Source organism: Phacochoerus africanus, chromosome 2, assembly GCF_016906955.1.
Source record: "Phacochoerus africanus isolate WHEZ1 chromosome 2, ROS_Pafr_v1, whole genome shotgun sequence".
Classification (NCBI taxonomy): domain Eukaryota; kingdom Metazoa; phylum Chordata; class Mammalia; order Artiodactyla; family Suidae; genus Phacochoerus; species Phacochoerus africanus.
Genome location: NC_062545.1, coordinates 250,139,299 through 250,160,239, shown reverse-complemented (window position 1 = coordinate 250,160,239; position 20,941 = coordinate 250,139,299). Strand labels below are relative to the sequence as shown.

Genomic DNA, 20,941 nt, shown 5'->3' with positions numbered 1-20,941 from the left:
AGAATGTGATTTTTGATTAAGCCTTTTTGCCATGCCTCCCAGGAAGCTCAGAGCCAAATATGCAGCTTATGTATGGTCTCATGGCATGCATTTTTGCCAGTTCTCTAATACAATTTTGCTATTCAGTCATTTTCCACTTTGGGTCTTGATTTATCTTTGTTTTCTCTAGTTGTGTTTTATACACTTTTATAAGACTCTTAAAATCTTTCTTTTATAAAGAAGATAAAAAAGACAAAGAAGAGAACCAAGTTTTTAGAGTGGGCTCTGGATGTGAGCCCTTCTTCTCTAAACACTGGTGAAGGCAGACAGTATAAAGCAGTTCTTGAGTTTAAAAATCAGCAGTGTTTTTATTTTTTTTAAATTATTTATTATTATTTTTTTCCCACTGTACAGCAAGGGGGTCAGGTTATCCTTACATGTATACCTTACAATTACATTTTTCCCCCAGCCTTTCTTCTGTTGCAACATGAGAATCAGCAGTGTTGATATTTCTCTTCTAGGTTTCATGACTATTAATTTTTTCTTTGATTTATAACAAGGTAGCTCAAAGAATACATGATGATAATTACTGGTGCAGGATGCACAGTAAGATAGTTTGTAGCAGTGGTTGTACCTTGTGACTTGCAGTTACTGTAAGATAACTGTGCTCATGAATTTAGGGTCCCCAGATGATGTTTAATCACTGGCATTTCCTCCATCTGAAGCTTCATACACTACTTTGATTCCCATTTTTGACAGAAAACATTCCCTCCATGAAACTCCCCCAGTTGGTGATAAATATCTGATGCAGAAATATTAACATTTTCAAATCCCAGCTCATACCTCACCTTAATGTTACCTTTGCTTTCCATTACGGTGCAGATTCAATGGCTTGAAATCGCTCTCCTGTGCATGCATTGAAAGACAAGTGTATGTATTTTCTATAGTTCATATCTGTAGTCATATCTATAAATGATTTACAACAGATGCACAGAGACACATGTGAAAAAATTCTTTATTAATTTCTCACATTTCATTACAAAATGTATGTTGCAAACAACTTGAATAACCTACTTGTGTGTTTTTTTTGTTGTTTTTTAAAACCCTTGGCTTCAAGAACTCAGGATCTCCCTATCTTTTATCAAGTACTGGGAAACACTGATTATTGGAGTCAATAGGTTATCATTTGCTATTTATTTTCTTCTCTCAAGCTCTGAAAAAAAAATGTCCTCTGTATAAATTAAACAAACAAAAAAAGATGTTGTAAATTCTATGTCATTACAGTCAACAGAATTATAATAATGCATCCAAAATGTGCGGCCACAAAATATCAGGTATATGTTTGAAAAAAGAAAAAAAAAATGACATTCTAGCCTTGTTAAAAGGATAATGGTCCCATATTTTTATTAACAGGTTAGCAAAACAAAATCCAATGGATTACAATATTTACATGTTATTTGAAAAATAAAGTAGTGATAAAAGCATGTCACAATTATTTTCTTTTTTTTTTCTTTTTTCTTTCCTTTTTTTTTTTTTTTTTCCTTTTTTGGTAACCATTACAAACACCCAATCCAGGTATGGAACTGTTTAGTACATTTGAAATGAGGCCAATCAAAAACAAATATGGACACAAAATGAATCTTTGTCTAGATAGTTCACACTTTCCCCATTTTCTGGTTTCCACATGATGGCCCCCATCCCTAAAAAAAAAAAATTTAAATTAAAACAAACGCCCAACAAATAAAAATTCTAAACAGCAAGAAAATAAAAGAAGAACATGCTTTTCAAGTAAGCACTTATTCCACAAATGCAATATCTTTCCATGGATTTTATTTGAAGCTGTGTGGGACACTGTCATCTCAGCAATTCCCCTTCCCTTTCACCCTCCCCCCCGCCCCCAACCCTTCCAAGTTAAAAGAAAAACAAAAAAACATGAAAACCAAAGGACTCATACACACACACGCACGCACGCAGGCACGCACGCACGCACGCACTCACTCACTCACTGCCCAGCACACATGCACACAGGCTTCTAAAACCTAGGCTTCAAGGAAAGTTCTACTTTTTGGAACGAAACCCTTTGTTCACAATCAGAACGTATTATAAATGTAGACTTAGATTTAGTCTAAGCTGCTCCCTCCTGAAAAAGCTAATATGGGGAAACAGAGCAGCTGGCAGCTAGATTTAAAAAAAAAAAAAAAAAAGTAGTTCTCCAGGCTCCTTGTAGGATATAAGTATTTCTCGAACACTCTCACCAAAGGGATGGGATTCGAGCACATCCCCTTGTCCTGCAAAATAAATGAGAACCCTCCCCTCCCCCACCTCTGGGAAAAAAAAAAACCCACAAGGCAAACAAAAACAACACAGATTTTAAAAATCACACACAAAAGCCCAGCCCATCCTAACAGAAATTATTCCTGTGAGACAGAGAATGTGTACATTTGACAGCAACAAAAGGGTGAAGAGGACTTCCTCGTCTGGCCCACAAGCTGCATAGCTGTGCCGAAAAGTTTGGTTCTTTAGTTAAATTAAAAAAAAAAAAAAAACAGGTTAACGTCTTTGCTATTTCCGTGTTTAAAATAAAAATGTTCCTATTCACAAAAAACAAAATCTCCCTTGCCCCCAAATCAAAACAACAATAACAACACACACACAAAAATGTATATGAAAAACTGAATTGTGCTGTGTTTGTAACACTCAAATTGATAGAAAATAAACATGTGGCAAACAAAATTCCACAGTCACCTTAAAATTAGTTCACATGAAAACTATCAAATTCTAAATTATAGTTGAACACTAATAAACAGCTTACCTGGAATAAAGGATGACAATTCACAAACATTTATCTAATAATTAAAGTCTGTTTCTTTTTTTTGTTTTGTTTTTTACTAAAATAATTAAAAAAATCACAGTATTTTAAGAAATAAAACCCACATGGGGATTTTAAGCACAATTTGTGTTCCTTTCTTTAAAACTCTTTTTTTTTTTTTTTCTCCATTCACCATCTTGCCCAGCAGTTCTCTCTACATTTAACCACAATGACGACAGGTAGTACTGACAAATGCAGAGAATTCCCTTGGTTAAGTTTGAGGTACTAGGAAACAGGTGACTGTTTTATGCAAAGCAGTTTTTTTCATTTTCTGTTTTTGTGTTTTTTTTGTTTTTTTTTGTTTTTTTCTGTTTGTTTTTTCCCAAAGCGGCTGCAGTTAGGTCTTGAAAAAGCTTAAGGTATTAAAACTAGAAAAACGCACCGAAAGTTGTGCGTCAAAAAGTTGTTCCCCTAAGAGAAGTCTTCTACTGTCGCGGAGCTTGTTTCCACACACTGTCCAAGACCACCGTAGCGCACACGTGTGCAGGGGAGGTGCTTCCGTCTTCCACAACACAACGAAACTTCCAAGATGCAGATCCGGAAGGAAAGATGTAGTGATGGAAAAGGAGCCACATGTTCCAACCATTTAAATAACTTTAATTTACATACTCACTCACACAGGTACCAGTGCTTTGAAAATAGATTGTTCAGTCCTAAAAAGCAGCTTTGTTCTGTCTTCTCTTTTCTGTCCCCACCTTCACAGCCCAAGCTGGCCCTCCCACTTTTTTTTTCAATCACGGTTCAAGTAAGGGGTGATGAAGAATTTCACCAAACACTTATTCTTTTTTGGCCTCTGCGTTCTCCAGGAGAGATCTGTCAGCAGCTACGACACAGATGGCTACTGTTTCGTTCTTTAAGGAAAAGTCTATCCCGATTGCTTCATCAGCTTCCTTTTCCTCTATAGAGGGCATCTTAATACTGTCCTCCATGCTATCTTTCAGGTGGATTTCTTCTCTGCTCACCTGCTTGGTGTCATTCAACGCCCTGGAAAAACAGTGATGGCAGAGACAGATGAGTATAGATACACATACATATTTTTAAATTAAACAAAAACACTCCTATCCTTATTTTCCTGATCCTAAAAAAGGCCTTGGGGGTCTCCCTTGAACAAATGTCACAGACCTATGACTAAATTGTGAGAGATTTATGCTTGCTACCTGTAAATGCTTAGGTCATAAGTTTCTGGTATCTTATTAAAGAGCTGAACCTATAAAAACATGCATTAGCAATACTGTATTTGGACGACACCACGCTTCGTTTCCAGATTGACATCATTATTTTACATTCCTTCCTCTACTGGGAACAGGATAAGTCCTAAATGGTAACGGCAGGGATGATCTCATGCTCAGATTCATCAGAGGAACCTAGAAGCTTGGAGATGTGCTATATTTATTAGGACTAAAAGAGCAACTTGGGATTGAATGGCAGGTCCAAAAGTAAATCATAGAAACAAACAAAAAGCAAAAAACTGACGGTGGGACCCATGTTTGGGGAGGCTTATTTATAGCCTCTGAAGTTCAGATGCTTCTTGTCTCTGGGCATGTTCTGCTGAAAGAACCACCTCCTAGGCTCTCCCAGTGTCTGCGGGGCTCTAAATGCCTTGTCTAGGGGACAATTTTATGTTCAAGGGTTTTATAAGAGTTTGACAGGTGTGCTCCCACCTACCTGGGAGGCAGGCAGAAGCGGGCTCTGTCCCCGAGGCAGAGCATTGAAGGCACCGAGAGGTGCGTGGGAAGGTTCAAGGCCACTCGGGGAATGAATCATCACAGAGGCAGGAACAGAAGCCAGATCTTTGGACTCCGGTCCACGCTCTATCAGAGAATGTCATGCTAATGAAAGCTGATGGGGCCCGGGCTGGAGAAAGCGCTAAACTTCTACACGAGGGCTTGATCGGGATCTGTCATTCGTAAAGATGATCTTTTCCTCCTTTGCCTTGTGTCTGGGTGGACCGTTTTACAAAACCAGCGGAAAGAGAGAAACCCAGTTCGTTACAACTGCCTCTCCTCCCATGCCCGGAAACGGGACACAGAGTGGGGGTCTACGGATTGTTGGGGAAACTGCCACCTTGCACGCTGGGCAAAGGCCTTCGAGGGACTTACATGCCGTGTCTCAGCACGTGCCTTTCCCACTCAGAGCCCTGGGAAAACGCCCGACCACAAAATTCACATGGAAAACGCTTCTCAGTGTTGATGGCCGCCCCACGGTCAGAAAATCTCATCAGATCTGCGAGGAGAGAGCAGAAGCGTTACCTGTGTGCTGGGGGAGTGGGCAGAAGCGGGAGTGGGCAGAAGCAGAGTCAGTATTCATTAGGAAAATCTCCCCTACCCTCCCTCGAAAAGCCATTTGGTGACAGCAATTTGCAGATTCCTTATTCTTTCTTCTACTGGCTTTTCACCAAAGAGTATTTTTTAAAACTCCCTTAAGAACTGTTCCTGGCTCCCGGACCCCAGGTGGCCCCATTTCTCCTCACCTCTCAGCTGCTTCCATCACAAATAATCTGGGTCTGTCTTGCCTGAAGAACCCCTTCTGTTCCTTCCAACAGCATCTGAGCATTTTTTTTTTTTTCTATCAAACCTCTCCCTTCTGTGATGCTCTGTATCAGTGCCTCACAGTTTAGCACCTATTCATTTTCTATTTGACACAAGTTTATCTCTGCTCACTAAAGAGAACACAGGCTACCGCAAGCACCGGACCAGGTTGCGTGTAGGAAGACCTCAGGGTTGCGACATGTTCCAGGTAAGGCTGAGGGCTCACGACGTGGGGTTGCCTGCCATGGATGGCATAATCAACGCCTCCCGGGGTGGCTGTGGGCACGGAAGGAGATCTGCCAGCAGCGAACCTAGCAGGAGTGAATCCCGGACATGGGGACGGGGGAGGCCGGAATGTGAAAGCATGTCCTCAGCCGGCGAGGGGTCCTGGCCGGCTGCCCGGTATCCACGCCTCAGTTGGTGTATTCATGACTGCGGGGCTATGCAGGCGTTTCTGGACAGGTCTGTTGTCAACATCAAATATTGACTGTCGTTTTCTGTCCTTCACGGCCCTGGGCCCATGTGAGGGTGTCTGATAAATGAGGATTGGCTGGCTAATTGTTTACAGGCCACTCCTCCTGGCAGACGCACAGACAGCGCTTCTATGGCCTTTGTGTTATCCTGAGTCCCAAGCCCATATGTCTTTCATTATCCCACAGAGGGCCAGACCTTCACGTGGCTAATAAACGGCAGGACCTAGACGGTTCTGCAGCCACGCTGCAAAGTGAGGGCTCTGCATGGGGAAACGTTGATCATCTCTGCGTATCTGATCGCTCCGCGCCTGTACCCACGAGACGGGACAGGAAGACGTCTCCGGGTTGAAAGACTCCATCTAACACAAATCCTCAGGCTGACGCTCATGGGCTAGGTGTCTCTGTGCTGCCTTCAGCACAAAACGCGACGTGAATGGGGCCAGTTTGAACAAAAGATGAAACATTTTCTCACAAATTAAGAAGATCACCACACAAGCCATTAAAAATAATTGCACAGACTATCTTCCTTGATTCTTTTCATTGGAAATGAGACAGCACCATCTGCTCTGCGCATTAATTCCTTAGCAGGGATTATCTTGGGCAAGAAATCAACAGAATGCCTTCCTGACTCCTCCCAACTGCATAATGAGAGGGGGTGGGGAGGATTCGTCTGGGGTTAATTTTGATTTCTTCATGCCTGGTTTCTTCTCTTGCAAATTCCCTCTGAGCTGCCTTCTGAGGCAGGACCTGCCCTGTGGCCACAGTCGGCCCTCTCCCCAGTTCTCATGTTGGGCAAGGATGGTGGGTAGCTCCAAGGACGCAAGGCCCCCGAACCGAGTGCCTGATGAGTGTCTGCAATGCCAACGAGAGCCCAGCTCCTGGCACGCTCCCTCGCTTACCCTTAGGAAACATGAAACCAGCCATCTATTCTTTCCAAGAGCTCCTGCTGTTTCACCCTCAAAGGAGGAGGCCAATCATTACCTGTCACACATCAAATGGCTCTCCATTAGCTCCAAGAGCTGTGCTAAAGCCACCTCCCGCTCTCTACTCCTGGAAGACAGAACGGCTGGCAAAAACACCCTGAGGCTATTGTGTGCCGTTCCTTCTTGTTGGCAAGAATACACCTCGATGGTGGAAAATGGATTCAAAGGCGATGAGACAAAGGAGGCTGTTCTTTCAAGGATCGGTGAGGGAGGACAAGAAGGTTCAGGCTTGTAATTGCATTAACATGACTAGAAGTTACTCATGTAAATCCCCCACCCTCTGAGAGAGGGATACAGGCTCCTTCACCCCAGGACTTTTTTTCTCCAGGTGGTTAAGGCTCATGAATGGGGATGCTACCTACACTTGCCAGGGAGAAGCAAGCAGACACCATGAGGTTCTCTCCAGGCAAACTGAGCTGGTCTGAGGCCACAGTGCAGTGCGAGGGGGTGGCCAAGCCAGGCAAGCAGGGAAACGAGCCTGGCGCCCCCCACCTCTGACTGCCGGCTTTCTTCTAATTGTCTATGCTTTTATTTTGGAGGTGTCATGGGGGAGGGGAGGACTAAAAGGTATTCTTGCTTCTGCAATGCTTATAACTTGTAAAATCATGTCTGCCCGGCTCTAGAGGTTAAATGGTCATGGTAGCGTGTTGAGTAATTTCTTTCCTGCCGAGGGACGGTAGGGCACAGAGCACTAGGACGAAAAGGAGTCTGTGCACCCTCTGTCAAAAGCATCCCCTTCCAGAGAACTCTGGTAACAGGGCACGAATGTTCAAGAACTTATCACTAAGAGCATATCTGTGAAATGCTTTTAAAAAAAAAAGAAAATAAAAAAAACATGCTTCTCAGACCACAGCCATTTTCCTTGTAAGAAATGGATTTCTGTTGCCCCTCTTATATAAAATAAAAGCTATCACTTTACAAGGGCAACCAGTTTGGATGGTGTGGATGTTTTATTTATCCATCCACCACAGATGCACCTTGACTGCTGGTCCCTGCTCTCCTCTTGGCCAGGGCTTCAGGGGCCAAACTGGACCTCCACTTGGCAAAAAACAAACAAACAAACAAACAAAAAAACCCAGTCCTGGGCCTAGCACGTGATGATGCTGAATAATTGCAATTAATACCATTCTTCTCATCACTGGGATGATAGCTATCCTATTTATCTCTCATGGCTATTCATGTGCTTTTGATACATCTGCAATAACTAAGATATCCCAACATATATTCTTTTTTGCTTTTTTAGGGCCACACCTGCAGCATATGCAAGTTCCCAGGCTAGGTAGGGGTAAAATTGGAGCTGCAGCACAGCCACAGCAATTCAGGATTCGAGCCATGTCTGCGACCTATACGACAGCTCACAGCAATGCCGGATCCTTAACCCACTGAGTGAGGCCAGGGATCAAACCCGCATCCTCATGGCTCCTAGTCAGGTTGGTTAACCGATGAGCCATGAAGGGAACTCCGCTAGTCTATATTCTTATGCGCAGAGGCTTAGATTTCCCACAATATTCTATGTTGAATGATGGAGCAAACCAACTCTAGATCATGTAAATGTATGTCCACAGCCAAATAGACTTTGAAAAACTTCACTCTGAATCTAATTATAAACTCACAGGAAGTTGGAAAAATAGAGCACAGAGCCTTTCCCAGTGTCCCCCGGATAAACACACTGTCAAATCAAAAGCCCTGGGTCTCTCTCTCTCTCTCCTGACAAAGCAAAAGCGGCACCTTAAGGGTTAAGAGGAGGCCAGGCAGAGGGACACAAGGAGAGGGCTCAGGGCTCAAGCCCTTTGCAGCCTCCCCCACAACCCCAGCAGCGCACACCCCGGGAGCAGCAGCTTGAAATACAGGTTCGATTGGAAGCGCGTTTATACTCAGTAGCTTTCACAGCATCATCCATCTTGCTGTCTGTCTGTCCTTATTCTGAAGATTCCCCAGATACCAGTTATCCTGATTCAAAACAAATGATCACCATGTATCTTTTAACAAACGCAGAGCATATATAGTTAAAGAGAAAAACGTCGGTTTCCCTTGGAGTTTCTAGGGCTGGTGACAGCTTACTGAGACATGGCTCCTGACGTGTTGCTTAAGTCGCTCTGTTCTGCTACTTAACTAAGAAGGATCATTCCTTCTGTTCCTCCTCCAACAACCTTCTGCCTCCCTTCTGTCTCACCACGGACACGCTGGATGCCATCTGGGGCTCAGAGGGCAGGGAGGAGACTAACCTCTGTCATCAGCCTTGCTGCTCATTTCTTCTTCCTTGTCCTCGTCATCACTGCTAGAGCTCTCCATCTTCTCCTTCATCTGTTCCAGCTGATCCAAGTTAACCCGTCCGACCAGCTCGAAGTTCCGGCTTACCTGAAAAAGACCCAAACCGACCGTGGAATCATGAACCACAACCGAATGGGGTTCTCGCTGAGGTGGAAGAGCTTTCTGACATCATTTTCCCACGGACCAGGGCCAATAACACCAGTGCCTAAGAGGTCCTGTTCTTCACGTGGACTCTCCCAGAGCTGCATCTGCCTTCTGCTCCCACGTTCATTTTTCACCTGTCAACAGGGGACCTTCCTTACCCAATTCAGTCAGGAAATTTGGCTAAGATTCTCAACAGTTAGCAGAAAATCAGAAGTATCATGAAGCACAGGTGTCCAATAAATATTTTTTGAGTTGAATTCAAGGGGGTCAACTACCCAAGTCTGAAATACTTCTTGGAAATAAAGAGGCTCTGAATGTAGCCTGAAAGTTAGCAGTGAGAGTCACAACCTTTTCCACCTCAAGCCTATCACCCTGGAGGACTGTGGACTATCCCAGCTTCTTCTTTCTTTCATTCTTTTTTTTTAGCCACATCTATGGCATGCAGAAGTTCCTGGGCCAGGGACTGAACCCACACCACAGCAGCGACCCTAGCTGCTACAGCAACGATGCCAGATCCTTGACCTGCTGTGCCATAGCGGGAACGCCAGGCCCAGGCATTGACAAAACCTAACTCTAGTTGAAGTGTAAGACAACAGTAGTGTTACTCTTTAGTGGTACAACTGTTTTTAAAGCTGGCCACAGACTATTCATCTCAGCTGGGGTTATCTGAGAAAAATCTGGATCACTGATCCCTAAAATCCTTTTGAAGTGTGAACTATGGCTGATTTTTGTTTATAGAAAACAAAGTTAGAGAAGTTCCCACCTATGGGGGAGTGGGTTAAGAAGCTAACTGCAGTGGCTCGGGTGGTTATGGAGGTGCAGGTTTGATCCCTGGCCCAGCGCAGTGGGTTAAAGGATACGGCATTGCTGCAGCTATGGTGGAGGTCACAGCTGTGGCTCAAATTCAACTCTTGGCCCCAGGAACTTCCATATGCTGTGGGTGTGGCCATAAAAAAAAAAAAATGTGGTTAGGATAATGTGGGAATCCAAGCTTTCTTCAAAATACCATCCAAGATAAATGAAAATCCACCCTGAGAAAAGTCTGTAAAGGGTGTTCTGTTTGGGGTTCTCACATCAATAGTAGCACAAAATGTAGCTTCTTCATTCATCGGTTTTCAGAACTGCTTCAGGTGCATCATCAGGAATTATGAGGAATGACTAGCCAACAAAATGACTCAAACCAATACAGTGATAGCTGCCATGCCTCCCCGTTGGGGGCCAAGGGAGGGGCCCACAGGGATGAAAGAGATCCAGCTCTGGCCTCCAGAGGTTCACAGTTGAGTGGAGGAGGGAAGGCTAATTAGATTCCAAGGCAGACCTCCATAGCTGCTACAGCAGAGGAAGCCTATAATGAGGGCACAGGAAAGGATGGGGAGAATTTACAAGACACTTCCAAAATCTTCCCTGGGACCAGACTGGAACAAAGATTCGCCGAGCACCACCAATTCCATATGCCTGGCAGATGGCAACACCATCATCAACTGTGACAAATGGGAGGAAGAGACTCAGTAGCAGGGCCAACAGACCGTCCTGTGAAAAAGAATATGGTCCTGACGACATCCTGGTGGGTGTAGGTGGCCCTGAAAAGGAGGAAGAAAACGCAGAACAAAAGCTCCTTTAAAACAAGAGAAACAATCCATTGATCTGACTATATGAATGAAATTCTTAAGATCAGTTGATTTTGAAAACAACTCAGCACGAGGGTGGAAAAGACATCTTCGTCAGTCTCGGCACAAACCTGCAGGGAAGGAGTTCCCGTCATGGCTTAGCGGTAACAAACCCAGCTAGTATCCATGAGGACGAAGGTTCGATCCTTGGTTCCACTCAGGGGATTAATGATCTGGCCTTGCTGTGAGTGGTAGTGTAGGCTGGCAGCTGCAGCTCCGATTCAACCCCTTGTCTGGGAACTTCCATAGGCCACGGGTGTGGCCCTAAAAAGACAAAAATTAATTAACTAATAAACAAACCCTCAGGGAAGGCAAATTCGTGATTTGCTCCTTGAAAAAATTTTCAAAAGGGAACAGACTTAGGTGAGGAGGAGGAAGTCAAGTTGGAATTTTTCTTTTTCCTCCCATGAGTTCACAGTAACAGCCTCCAAAGGACTTTTGCTTCAAGTACCTTCCTTTATCTCCATGCCTATAGACCTAGAGAGATTTTTATTCATTTATTTTTATGCCATAGGAGTAAAGGGGGGGGGGCATGCAGTTAGGCAGACGGAGGTCAAGTTCTGGGTTTACCATAAACCATGAGACTCTGGGCAAATTACTGAACATAAATGTTCAAAAGGGGGTTAGCCCAGTACCTGAAACACAATAGTTCACCAAACTGTAGTTTCTTTCCCCTTTCTGGCAATGTGGCCTTTTCCAATTTTGGCTCTTGGAAACGTGTATATGAGGCATCGTAAATGCATATTTATGAAGTTATGTTTCTCCACCAAGCCTACATTTTAATCAAATAGCATTTATGACAAATATTTGAATAAAACTTTTCTGGGTTGCCCATTTTATTATTATTATTATTATTATTTTTAGGAAAAGGAGGCAACATTTCAACTGGCCTAATTTTGAAATATTCAAAGAAACAATATTTTGAAATGACTGGTACTTAAAAGGCAGACTTTTCGGATCACTTTCCGCCCCCACCTTCAGTCAGGGCAACTGTAGATATGTATAAGGGGCAGGGTGGGCTGGGCATTGCCAGGGAGCAAAAAGAATGAAACCAAGAAAGGCCAAAAGAAAATCCTTAAACGTCTTCTTTAATCCAGCAGTTTTCATTCATTCCCTTCATACATTCCTTCATTCATTCAGGATTCTTGGAGGGCCTGCTGTGTGCCAGGCCCTGTGCTTACCAAGGAACTCACGGTGACAGAAGGAGATCTGTCACCAAACCAAATGTTATTTTTTCTTTCCTCCTTCCTCTTTCTTTTCCTTTTACTGAAAAACTGTTAGCATTTTGGATTCTGCACAATTTTAAGAGCACATGACATTTTCACAGTATAACGTTCACCCGGGGCTCACCGAGGATTTATTTGTCCTAAAGATTTCTAAAATCTTTGTTTAAAAATAAAAATGAAAATTTCTGCTATGTAATTAGAAGATTTTAAAATAAAAACTCTTTATAGGGTTGCGGTTCTTACTATACTTTAAATCCCCAAATCAGCAACCCCTGGATTAAGCCTCATATAAAAGGAAGATTCCTTGCTGCATTTTTGAGCCACCATCTCTTCCCTGGATTCTTGCAAAGCCCCCTCCCTCCCTCCTTGCTGGTTTCCCAGTGTCCATTCTCACCACCTCTTGTATCTATGCTCTAGTACGGTCTCAGCAATTTAAATATAAAATTAAATCTGCTCTTGTCAGTCTCTGCTTGCCCATAGGATGAAATCCCAATTTCTTTCTTTCTTTCTTTCTTTCTTCTTTTTAGGGCTGCACCCGAGGCATATGGAAGTTTCCAGGCTAGGACGAATTTGAGCTACGGCTGCCAGCCTATGCCACAGCCACAGCAATACGGGATCCCAGCCACATCTGTGAACCACAGCATAGCTCATGGCAACGCCAGATCCCTGACCCACTGAGCGAGGCCAGCATTGAACCTGCATCCTCATGGTTACTAGTTGGATTTGTTTCCGCTGTGTCACAACAGGAACACCCTCTTTATTATTACTGTTTTTCTTTTCAGGGCCACACGCATGGCATATGGAGGTTCCCAGGCAAGACGATGGATCAGAGCTGCAGCTGCTGGCCTCTGCCACAGCCACGCAGCATCTGATCTACCATCTGCGACCTACACCACAGCTCATGGCAATAGCAGGTCCTTAACCCACTGAACAAGGCCAGGGATCAAACCCACATCCTCATAGATACTAGTTGGGCTCTTAACCTGCTGAGCCACAATGGGAACTCCTGGAGTCCCTATTTCTGATGGGTTTCCACGTCCAACTGTCATCCTGTCAGGATCCACCCCCTCCCTTAGACTGACTCCTCTTTGTTCCCACCACCCTGAACTTGAGGTTCCTGGAACAGGCCAAGGTCTTGACTTTGTGCCTCTCTCTGCACATGCTATGTCCTCTGTCTGAAATTCTCTCAAGCTGCCGCCCTCCTGCGGTACCTCCTCAGCTTCCAGCCTTGCTTAACATCACTGCATCCGTGGCGCCTCCCCTCAGCAACTCCTTGGTTAAATGTCCTTGCTCTAGGCTTCCGCAGCAGCCTCCCCTCCCCTTTTTATAACTCAGTGACTGCACAGCACAGGAACTATAGTCAATATCTTGTAATAACCTATAAGAGAAAAGACTCTGAAAAAGAAGAGATGTACGATAGGTATCACCGAATCACTCTGCTGTACTCCTGAAAGTAACACAACATTATAAATCAACTATATTTCAATTTACAAAAAAATGCAGTAATGAACTGTTTCTGCCCGGCCTTCACTGCAAACCCACAAACTCCATGAGGACAGACGCCCTGCAGCTTCATTCACAACCAGATCTGCACTGGCCAGTGCAGGATCTAGATGACAGCAGGCACAGTTCTCACCTCCTGGCTGCTAGGTATTTGCATTTTCAGTTATTTTTCTTTCTTGTAAATATTTAGGAAAATCGAAAAAAAAAAAAAAACTCATTTAAAATCCAAGCACCTGGCGTTCCTGCTGTGGCACAGTGGGTTAAGAATCCAACTGCAGTGGCTTGGGTCACTGCAGAGGTGCAGGTTCGATCCCTAGCCTGGTACAATGGGTTAAAGGATCTGGTGTTGCCACAGCTACAGCTCGGATTCAATCCCTGGCCCAGGGGTTCCATGGGTGCAGCCATGTAAATACATACATACATACATACATAAAGTCCAACCACCTATATACGTAATACCTGTGAACAAGTTGTACTTCCGTATTCTTGTTCTCCATTCACAGATGATTTACAGGGCTGCTTTTGTATGCCTGGTATGGTATAAATATAATCTCTGTATACATCTATTTTAATACTTCGTCAAGTGCACATATTATAGTTTACTTGACTCTTCTCATGTGCATTTACCTTTGGTTATCCAGATTTTCACTATTCAAAATGTAGTCATAAGCCTTACTGTACATAAACCTTTCTTTCATGTTTAGTTTTAATTTTACAGGCTAAATTCTCAGATGTGAAATTACAAGGTCAAAGTAAAAAGTTACACAGACTTTGGATGAAAAGTTCCAACATATTTCTGAGTTGGTACTGAAATGACATACCAGTACTGATCATTACTTTCTGGACCTAGAATCTAGCAGGTATCTGACTAATTTCTTCATGGGACATAGGACACATGGAGGGACGCTCACTTTTTTCTTTGGAGATGAGATGCAGTTTATCACCCTGTTTCCCCAAAGGCCCACGACAGAGGGAGAAAGAGGAAGGCTGAGTCTGAGTTCTAGGACCTGGCTCCTCGGAGCCTTTCGAAAGCAACAGAAGCTCTCCTTGGCTAGGGGTCCAACTGGAGCTACAACTGCTGGCCTATGCCACAGCCACAGCAACATCAGATCCAAGCTGAGTCTGCAACCTACACCACAGCTCACGGCAAGGCCATATCCTTAACCCACTGTGCGAGGCCAGGGATCGAACCAGCAAACTCATAATTCCTAGTCGGTTTCGTTTCCACTGCGCCACAATGGGAACTCCACGCTATTCTTGTTTTTAAAGGGTAGGTTTTTCAAATACATAATCATTCAGACTGTAAAACACTATGCAGACCTTTATACCCCTTGAAGGTTACTTGTAAAAGCCCACAAGTCCCCTGTGGAGGCCACTAACTGAGAGTCGTGGTCAAGTCTGCTGTCCAGTAGGAATGTGAGATGAAGCACCAACAACCAGCAAATCTTTACCCCTTAACACTGAAGTGGGGACAGGGCAAACCCTTCCACACGCAAGCTTAACATTCAAGCTTTACCACTATGTTTGTCTTTTTGTTTGTTGCTTTGTAACAATTCAGCAAAATGGTTTTGATCTGTCCCTAGCATAGGAAAGAATTTCCATACTCGAGTCTTATTCTAAGGGGAGAAGTGTTATGTGATTTACAAATATGACCAAGCTGCCCTCTTCTAGGGGCAGCAAGCCCAGTCTTACAGGAAAGACTGATTATTGCTTGTTAAGGAAAGAATGAAATTGATAACTTGCTTGTTAAAAAAAGAATGAAATTGGACACCCTTGTCTTCAGATTACTTAGCAAGACATTGCTGGGGCCGGGGGTGCGGTGGGGCGGTGTGGGGGGGGCTGTGATGAAGAAAAATCCACTTAATGTTTCCAGAGTCCCCCTCCTACGGACTTAACACATGTACCTTCAAAAAGAGACACCCGTCAGGATGTTCACATCACCTAATAGTGCATGTTCCTGTTAAAAAGAAAGGCCAAGTGAACTTCTTATTTCTGGAAGTGACAGCAGAGAACACGGAAAAACTGCCTCTTACATCAGAAATGCCCATCTCAGTCACAAAATGAGAATGTGAAGTGCTGCAAAGATTTTAAAGGACTTAGGGCCCAGGCTGGCAAACCTTCCCTGAGAAGGGCCAGGTATGTGAGTGTTTGAGGCTCTCTGGACCATAGAGTTTGTCACAGCTACTCAGTTATTGTGAAAACTGCTGCAGACAATACAGAAATGGATGAGAGTCACTGTGTTCCAAAACCACTGTATTTATGGACACTGAAATGTAAATTTCATATCATTTCACGTCATGAAATATTTCTCTTTTTTGGGGCTTTTTTTTTTTTTTTTTCCAGGGCTGCACCCACGGCATATGGAGGTTCCCAGGCTAGGGGTTGAATCAGAGCTGTAGCTGCTGGCCTATGCCACAGCCACAGCAACGCCAGATCCTTAACCCACTGAGCGAGGCCAGGTATTGAACCCGCATCCTCATGGATACTAGTTGGGTTCGTTAACCACTGAACCTCGACAGGAACTCTGAAATATTACTCTTCAGACTTTTTTTTCCAACCATTTAAAAATGTCAAAACCATTTTTAGCTAACGGGCCATATAAAACTAGGCAATGGGGAGTTCCTGCTGTGGCTCAGTGGTAATGAACTCAACTAGGATCCATGAAGATGCCGCTTCAATCCCTGGCCTCGCTCAGTGGGTTAAGGAACTGGCATTGCTGTGAGCTGCGGTGTAGGCCAGCAGCTACATCTCCAATTTGACCCCTATCCTGGGAACATGCATAAGCCTTGGATGTGGCCCTAAAAATAAATTAATTAATTAAATAATAAAAAAAATAAAACTAGGTAAAGGGCCAGAGTCGGTCCACAAGCCAATGTTTGCCAACCCCTGACTCACGATATTACGTGGTTTGCCCAGCAAATCTCTTTGCCTGTTTCTGAAAAGCTGGAATGGAACTGAGGGAAAGGAATTAGTGGGAGACTACAAAGGATTTTAATCTCTATGGTTCCTTCTAGTAAGATGGTTAAAGACACAAGTGAAAGTCTTGAATTCTCAAATAAGAGCGTTTCAATCAGAACTCTTGTACAAGTGTCTAGAAAAGCTATTCATATATTCAGTGTATTAAGGTTTTATGGAAGATGAGCTGTGACACCATACTTGCTATGCACTAGGCACCCTCCTATTTTATAGATACCTTTATCCAGCACTTATGCTGGGTTGTGATTCTTTGTTTAAGCTTCTCTCTCACTTGCTCGCTTATAAACTTTTCCAGGGTAGTAACCATTTCTTACTTAGCTTAACAGACTCAGTACAGAATGTAAGATCCATTGCCTAGTTGACACACAATACATGCTACTTGAATTTGCCAGTAACATAAAAACCCATGGGAGATCATGAAGTATAAAGAACTTCATTACACGGCATGCCATGGTAAAAATTTGCTTACTAGGGAGAGAATAAAATTGGACGTTTTCCTAAAAGATTTTGTTTCAATGTTTGCCATGTATCCCTTATGACCATTCTGCAAGATATGTGTTCTCTTCCATATTTGTAGATGAGGAAAACAGAGCACAAAACAAAAAAAGTGATAAAGCCAGGATTAGAACTCACATCTTCAGATGACAGAGCTCTGGCTTTTCCCACTAGAATGCAAATCATCTGCTGAAATGCAAAACTGCTTACAAAACATGTTAAAATTATCCACAGAATACTGGCTGAACACAAGAAGGAAGAACGTTTTGTGACAATAATGTTCGTTCAAAATTGGATGGAGGAGTTCCCTTTGTGGCTTGGCAGTAACAAATCCCAGTTAGTATCTATGAGGATGTGGGTTCAATCCCTGGCCTCGCTCAGTGGGTTAAGGATCCAGTATTTCTGTGAGCTGCAGGATAGGTTGCACATGCAGCTTGGATCCTGCGTTGCTGTGGCTGTGGTGTAGGCCGGCAGCTGTAGCTCCCAATTAGACCCCTAGCCTGGGAACTTCTATATGCTTCGAGTGAGGCCCTAAGATGCAAAAAAAAAAAACTGGGATAAAGCAGTAGAATTTTTTCTTCAAAATCACACCCTTTCTAGGGAGAGCGAGCATAAAGGATGGTTAGGGACTGGAAGGGTGTGGGGCACAGAAGTCAAGGAGAGTTATCTGTTTTCTTTCGCAATCGCTGAGTTAGAGCGGAAATCATGCTTCTGCCACGCCTGACTTAGCAAAGCCCAGACAAAATCAATCATTCTGAGAACCTCACCATCTCTCCAGTCACAAGTACGCAAGAAAGCCAAGTGAAAGGCCTCATTAAAGTCAAAGAACTTTGTTATCAGCCAGCTGAGCGGTTGCCAATCTCCTGAACTCAAAACCCAGAGGCGAAGATGCTAATGCTGCCACCGCCGCATTTTGCCTATTTGAACAAAGACGAGACTTAAAAATATCCTATTCAAAAAACCGATTTCATGTATTGACTTATTTAGCTAATGAAGCCTTTAGCGTAGGCAGGGCACTGTGGCTAGATCTGGGAAGAAAAGAGAGGTAAACAACGAGGTTTCCGTTCTGAGAACATTGCATCCAACGGCGAGTCAGAGCCTTCTTAAGCATCAGGTGCAAGCTGAGGCAACACGAAACTTGTGTCTTAATAGAAGAAGCAGGAAAGATCTGTGGAAGCTTGGAAGCAGGGGCCATTCATTTTGGCTAGAGACTTCGGTGGGTGGTTTAGAAGGTTATAGGCAAAGAATGTCTTCAAATGTCTACTTTGGAAATACTATCTAAGATTCTGCCAGTCACATCCCTCTGAAAAACGACCACACCTCTTGTTCTGAGTTCTTTATCTTCCAAAACACATGAAAGAAGCAGGTCGATGGCTGACAAACCAAGAAGCTGCTAACATGAGGGAAAGCAGAGATGAAATGACAATCTTGTGGAAAAACCTTCAGCTTGCAGGAATCCACAGAGTTGATAAAGCCAACGCTGCTAGGACTTCGTTCAGAAATTAAACTTGGTCCAAAAAAACATGGCCAAAGGTACACTTTATGCTTTGGAGTTAAGGAAGGTTCTTCTTTTGTTTTATTTCTTTTCATTTCCTTTGCTGGAAACAAATATTCTATGACTTTTTGTTTTTTGGGTTGTTTTTTTTTTTTTTTTTGCTCACTGCAGATTTCCCAAGTCCAGAAAGTGGAAAAATTTTATTGGATTAAGTAAAATGTTTGGCGATCCCTTCTGAGCTGACTGTTCTTGCTGCTTCCCTTAAACTGACAAAAAGTAAGAGATACGAGTTCCTTAGAGTTCAGCCCCCTGAGGCTCCATTTGTATAAAAAATTAAAAACATTCCAAAGTAAATTCAATTAGCAAATGTGCATTGCCTGAATAGACTATCCCTCTAAATTTAATATAGCGAACATGACAATTTTACGAGCAAACTGAGTTAGAGATAATATATTTTTATGTTCCTTAAACTAGCAAAGAGACTTTAGAACCATAAAGAACACTAACAAGGTATTACATATACTTAAACTTTCTTCAAAGAAAAATATATGTGTGTGTTTTTCAAATGTGAGAGGTGTTAAGGACTGGTTTTTGCCATGACTTCAAGGTTCCTAGAAATGTTAAGTCTTCATCTTACACCAGCATTGCTAGTAAATGGCACTACTGACATGACTTCATTGTGTGTGTGAGTGTGTGTGTGAAAGAGAGAAAAAGGGAGGGATTGAAGAAAAAGGGAGGGATTGAAAGAGTCTGCTTCTAGAAGAACTAGTAAGATTGGAAAAAAAAAAAGAATAGGGAGTTGAAGGATGAAAAAGTGAAATAGTCTGTACTGTTTCCTTTAGATTCCAAGAGGTTACAAGTGATTCCTTGTTCACTGGTGCAAAGATAAAGGTCTAGAAAGGCAAGATTCTGTGTCACCTAAAAAATGAAGGTGCTGATTGTCACTTCTTTTCTACTTCACCTTGGCTTCTGAGGGTAAACACAGGAGTGTAAATCCAAGGCACTTGAGAATTTAGCTTTTAAATGGAATGGTTTCCTTGATTTCAAGGATCTGTCCTGCTGAACCCATATTCTGGCCAGTCCATGAAGGATACATCTGACACCTTTGGAGACATTCCTGAGGTTTACAAGTTTTACAGGCAGAATGTAGGAGTTCAGTTTTGAATGTCCAGTTCTGTTCAATGAAATCCTTTGACCAAAAACACATCCTACAGTGTCTTTCAGTTTCTTGCATAGATTCTCTCCACCACTCAAAATCACCTAAAGCCATTTGTGGAAGGAAGTAATGAGCAATGCACTCAACACATCATTTTATAAGAAATAAGTAACCTTAGTTTAGAACCAAGTCTATTGCACATTTTATTTTTGGCGGCTTACACATTCATCTGGATCTCGAGCATCTTTATAGATCTATTTGTTCCCGGGGTCAACTTCATAAGAAAAGAGTGCAGAAAATGAGCATTTATTGAGGACCTACCATGAGTTAGGTCCTGGGGAACTTGCATCTTTTAGGTACTGAGGTTTAATTTACTTACCATAAAATTAATCTTTTTAAAAAAACGAGTATTTCAATGAGTTTTAGTAAATGGATGCATTTGTAACAATCCTCACCATGATCTTCTATTACTCTAACGAGCACCTTCATGCCCTCTGCGATCAATGGGTGCTCTCAAGTTCCAGCCCCAAGCAACTTCTGATCTGCTTTGTCTTCTTAGTTCTCCCTTTCCTAGCAATTTCATATAAATGAAATTGTACAACATGTCATCTTTGGTATCTGGCTTCTGTCCATTTCACATGTCGTTTTTGAGATTTAACCATATTGTTACATATACCAGTAGCTGATTTCTTGTATTGATAAGTAGTATTCCATTGCAAGGCTACGTCATATTTTGTTTATCCAACCACTCTGTGTGCAAATGAACGTGCTGGATCAGATGGTAAGTGCATGTATAATTTTTAAACACATCACCAGAAATGCTCCCAAGTAGATGTGCATTGTACATTCCAATCAGCCCTGGACAAGAGTTCCAGTTTCTCCACAATCTTGCCAACACCTTGTTGCTATCGGTCTTCTTAATTTTAGCATTTCTAGTAGATGGGTAGGGATATCTTACTGTTGTTTTAATTTATACTTCCTTAAGGATGAGCCCCATTAAGCATCTTTTCATGTCATCATTTGCCGTTTGCAATCCTCATGGGAAAGAGGCTATTCAGATCTTTGTCTCACTTTTAATTGAACTGTTTACCTTCTTACAACTGAGTTGTAAAAGTTCTTTAAATATTTCAGTTAAGTCCTTTGTTATTCTGCAAATAATTGCTTCCACTCTGTTGC

General features: G+C 42.8%; 1 protein-coding gene across 4 annotated transcripts in view; it reads right to left on the bottom strand.

Annotated features, from left to right (window-relative positions):
• Nucleotides 1–976: 976 nt before the first annotated feature.
• Nucleotides 977–20,941, bottom strand: part of ZNF462 (zinc finger protein 462) — a 150,960-nt gene continuing 130,995 nt past the window's right edge. For 2 of the 4 annotated variants that reach the window (XM_047768096.1, XM_047768100.1), the window contains exons 11-13: nt 9,058–9,190; nt 4,948–5,071; nt 977–3,832 (exon numbers count right to left, since the gene is read on the bottom strand). In XM_047768096.1, the coding sequence (XP_047624052.1) occupies nt 3,625–3,832; nt 4,948–5,071; nt 9,058–9,190 (465 nt within the window). In that variant the 3' untranslated portion in view covers nt 977–3,624. The remainder of the gene's footprint in view (nt 3,833–4,947; nt 5,072–9,057; nt 9,191–20,941) is intronic. The other 2 variants (XM_047768099.1, XM_047768097.1) reach the window with 1 other exon arrangement.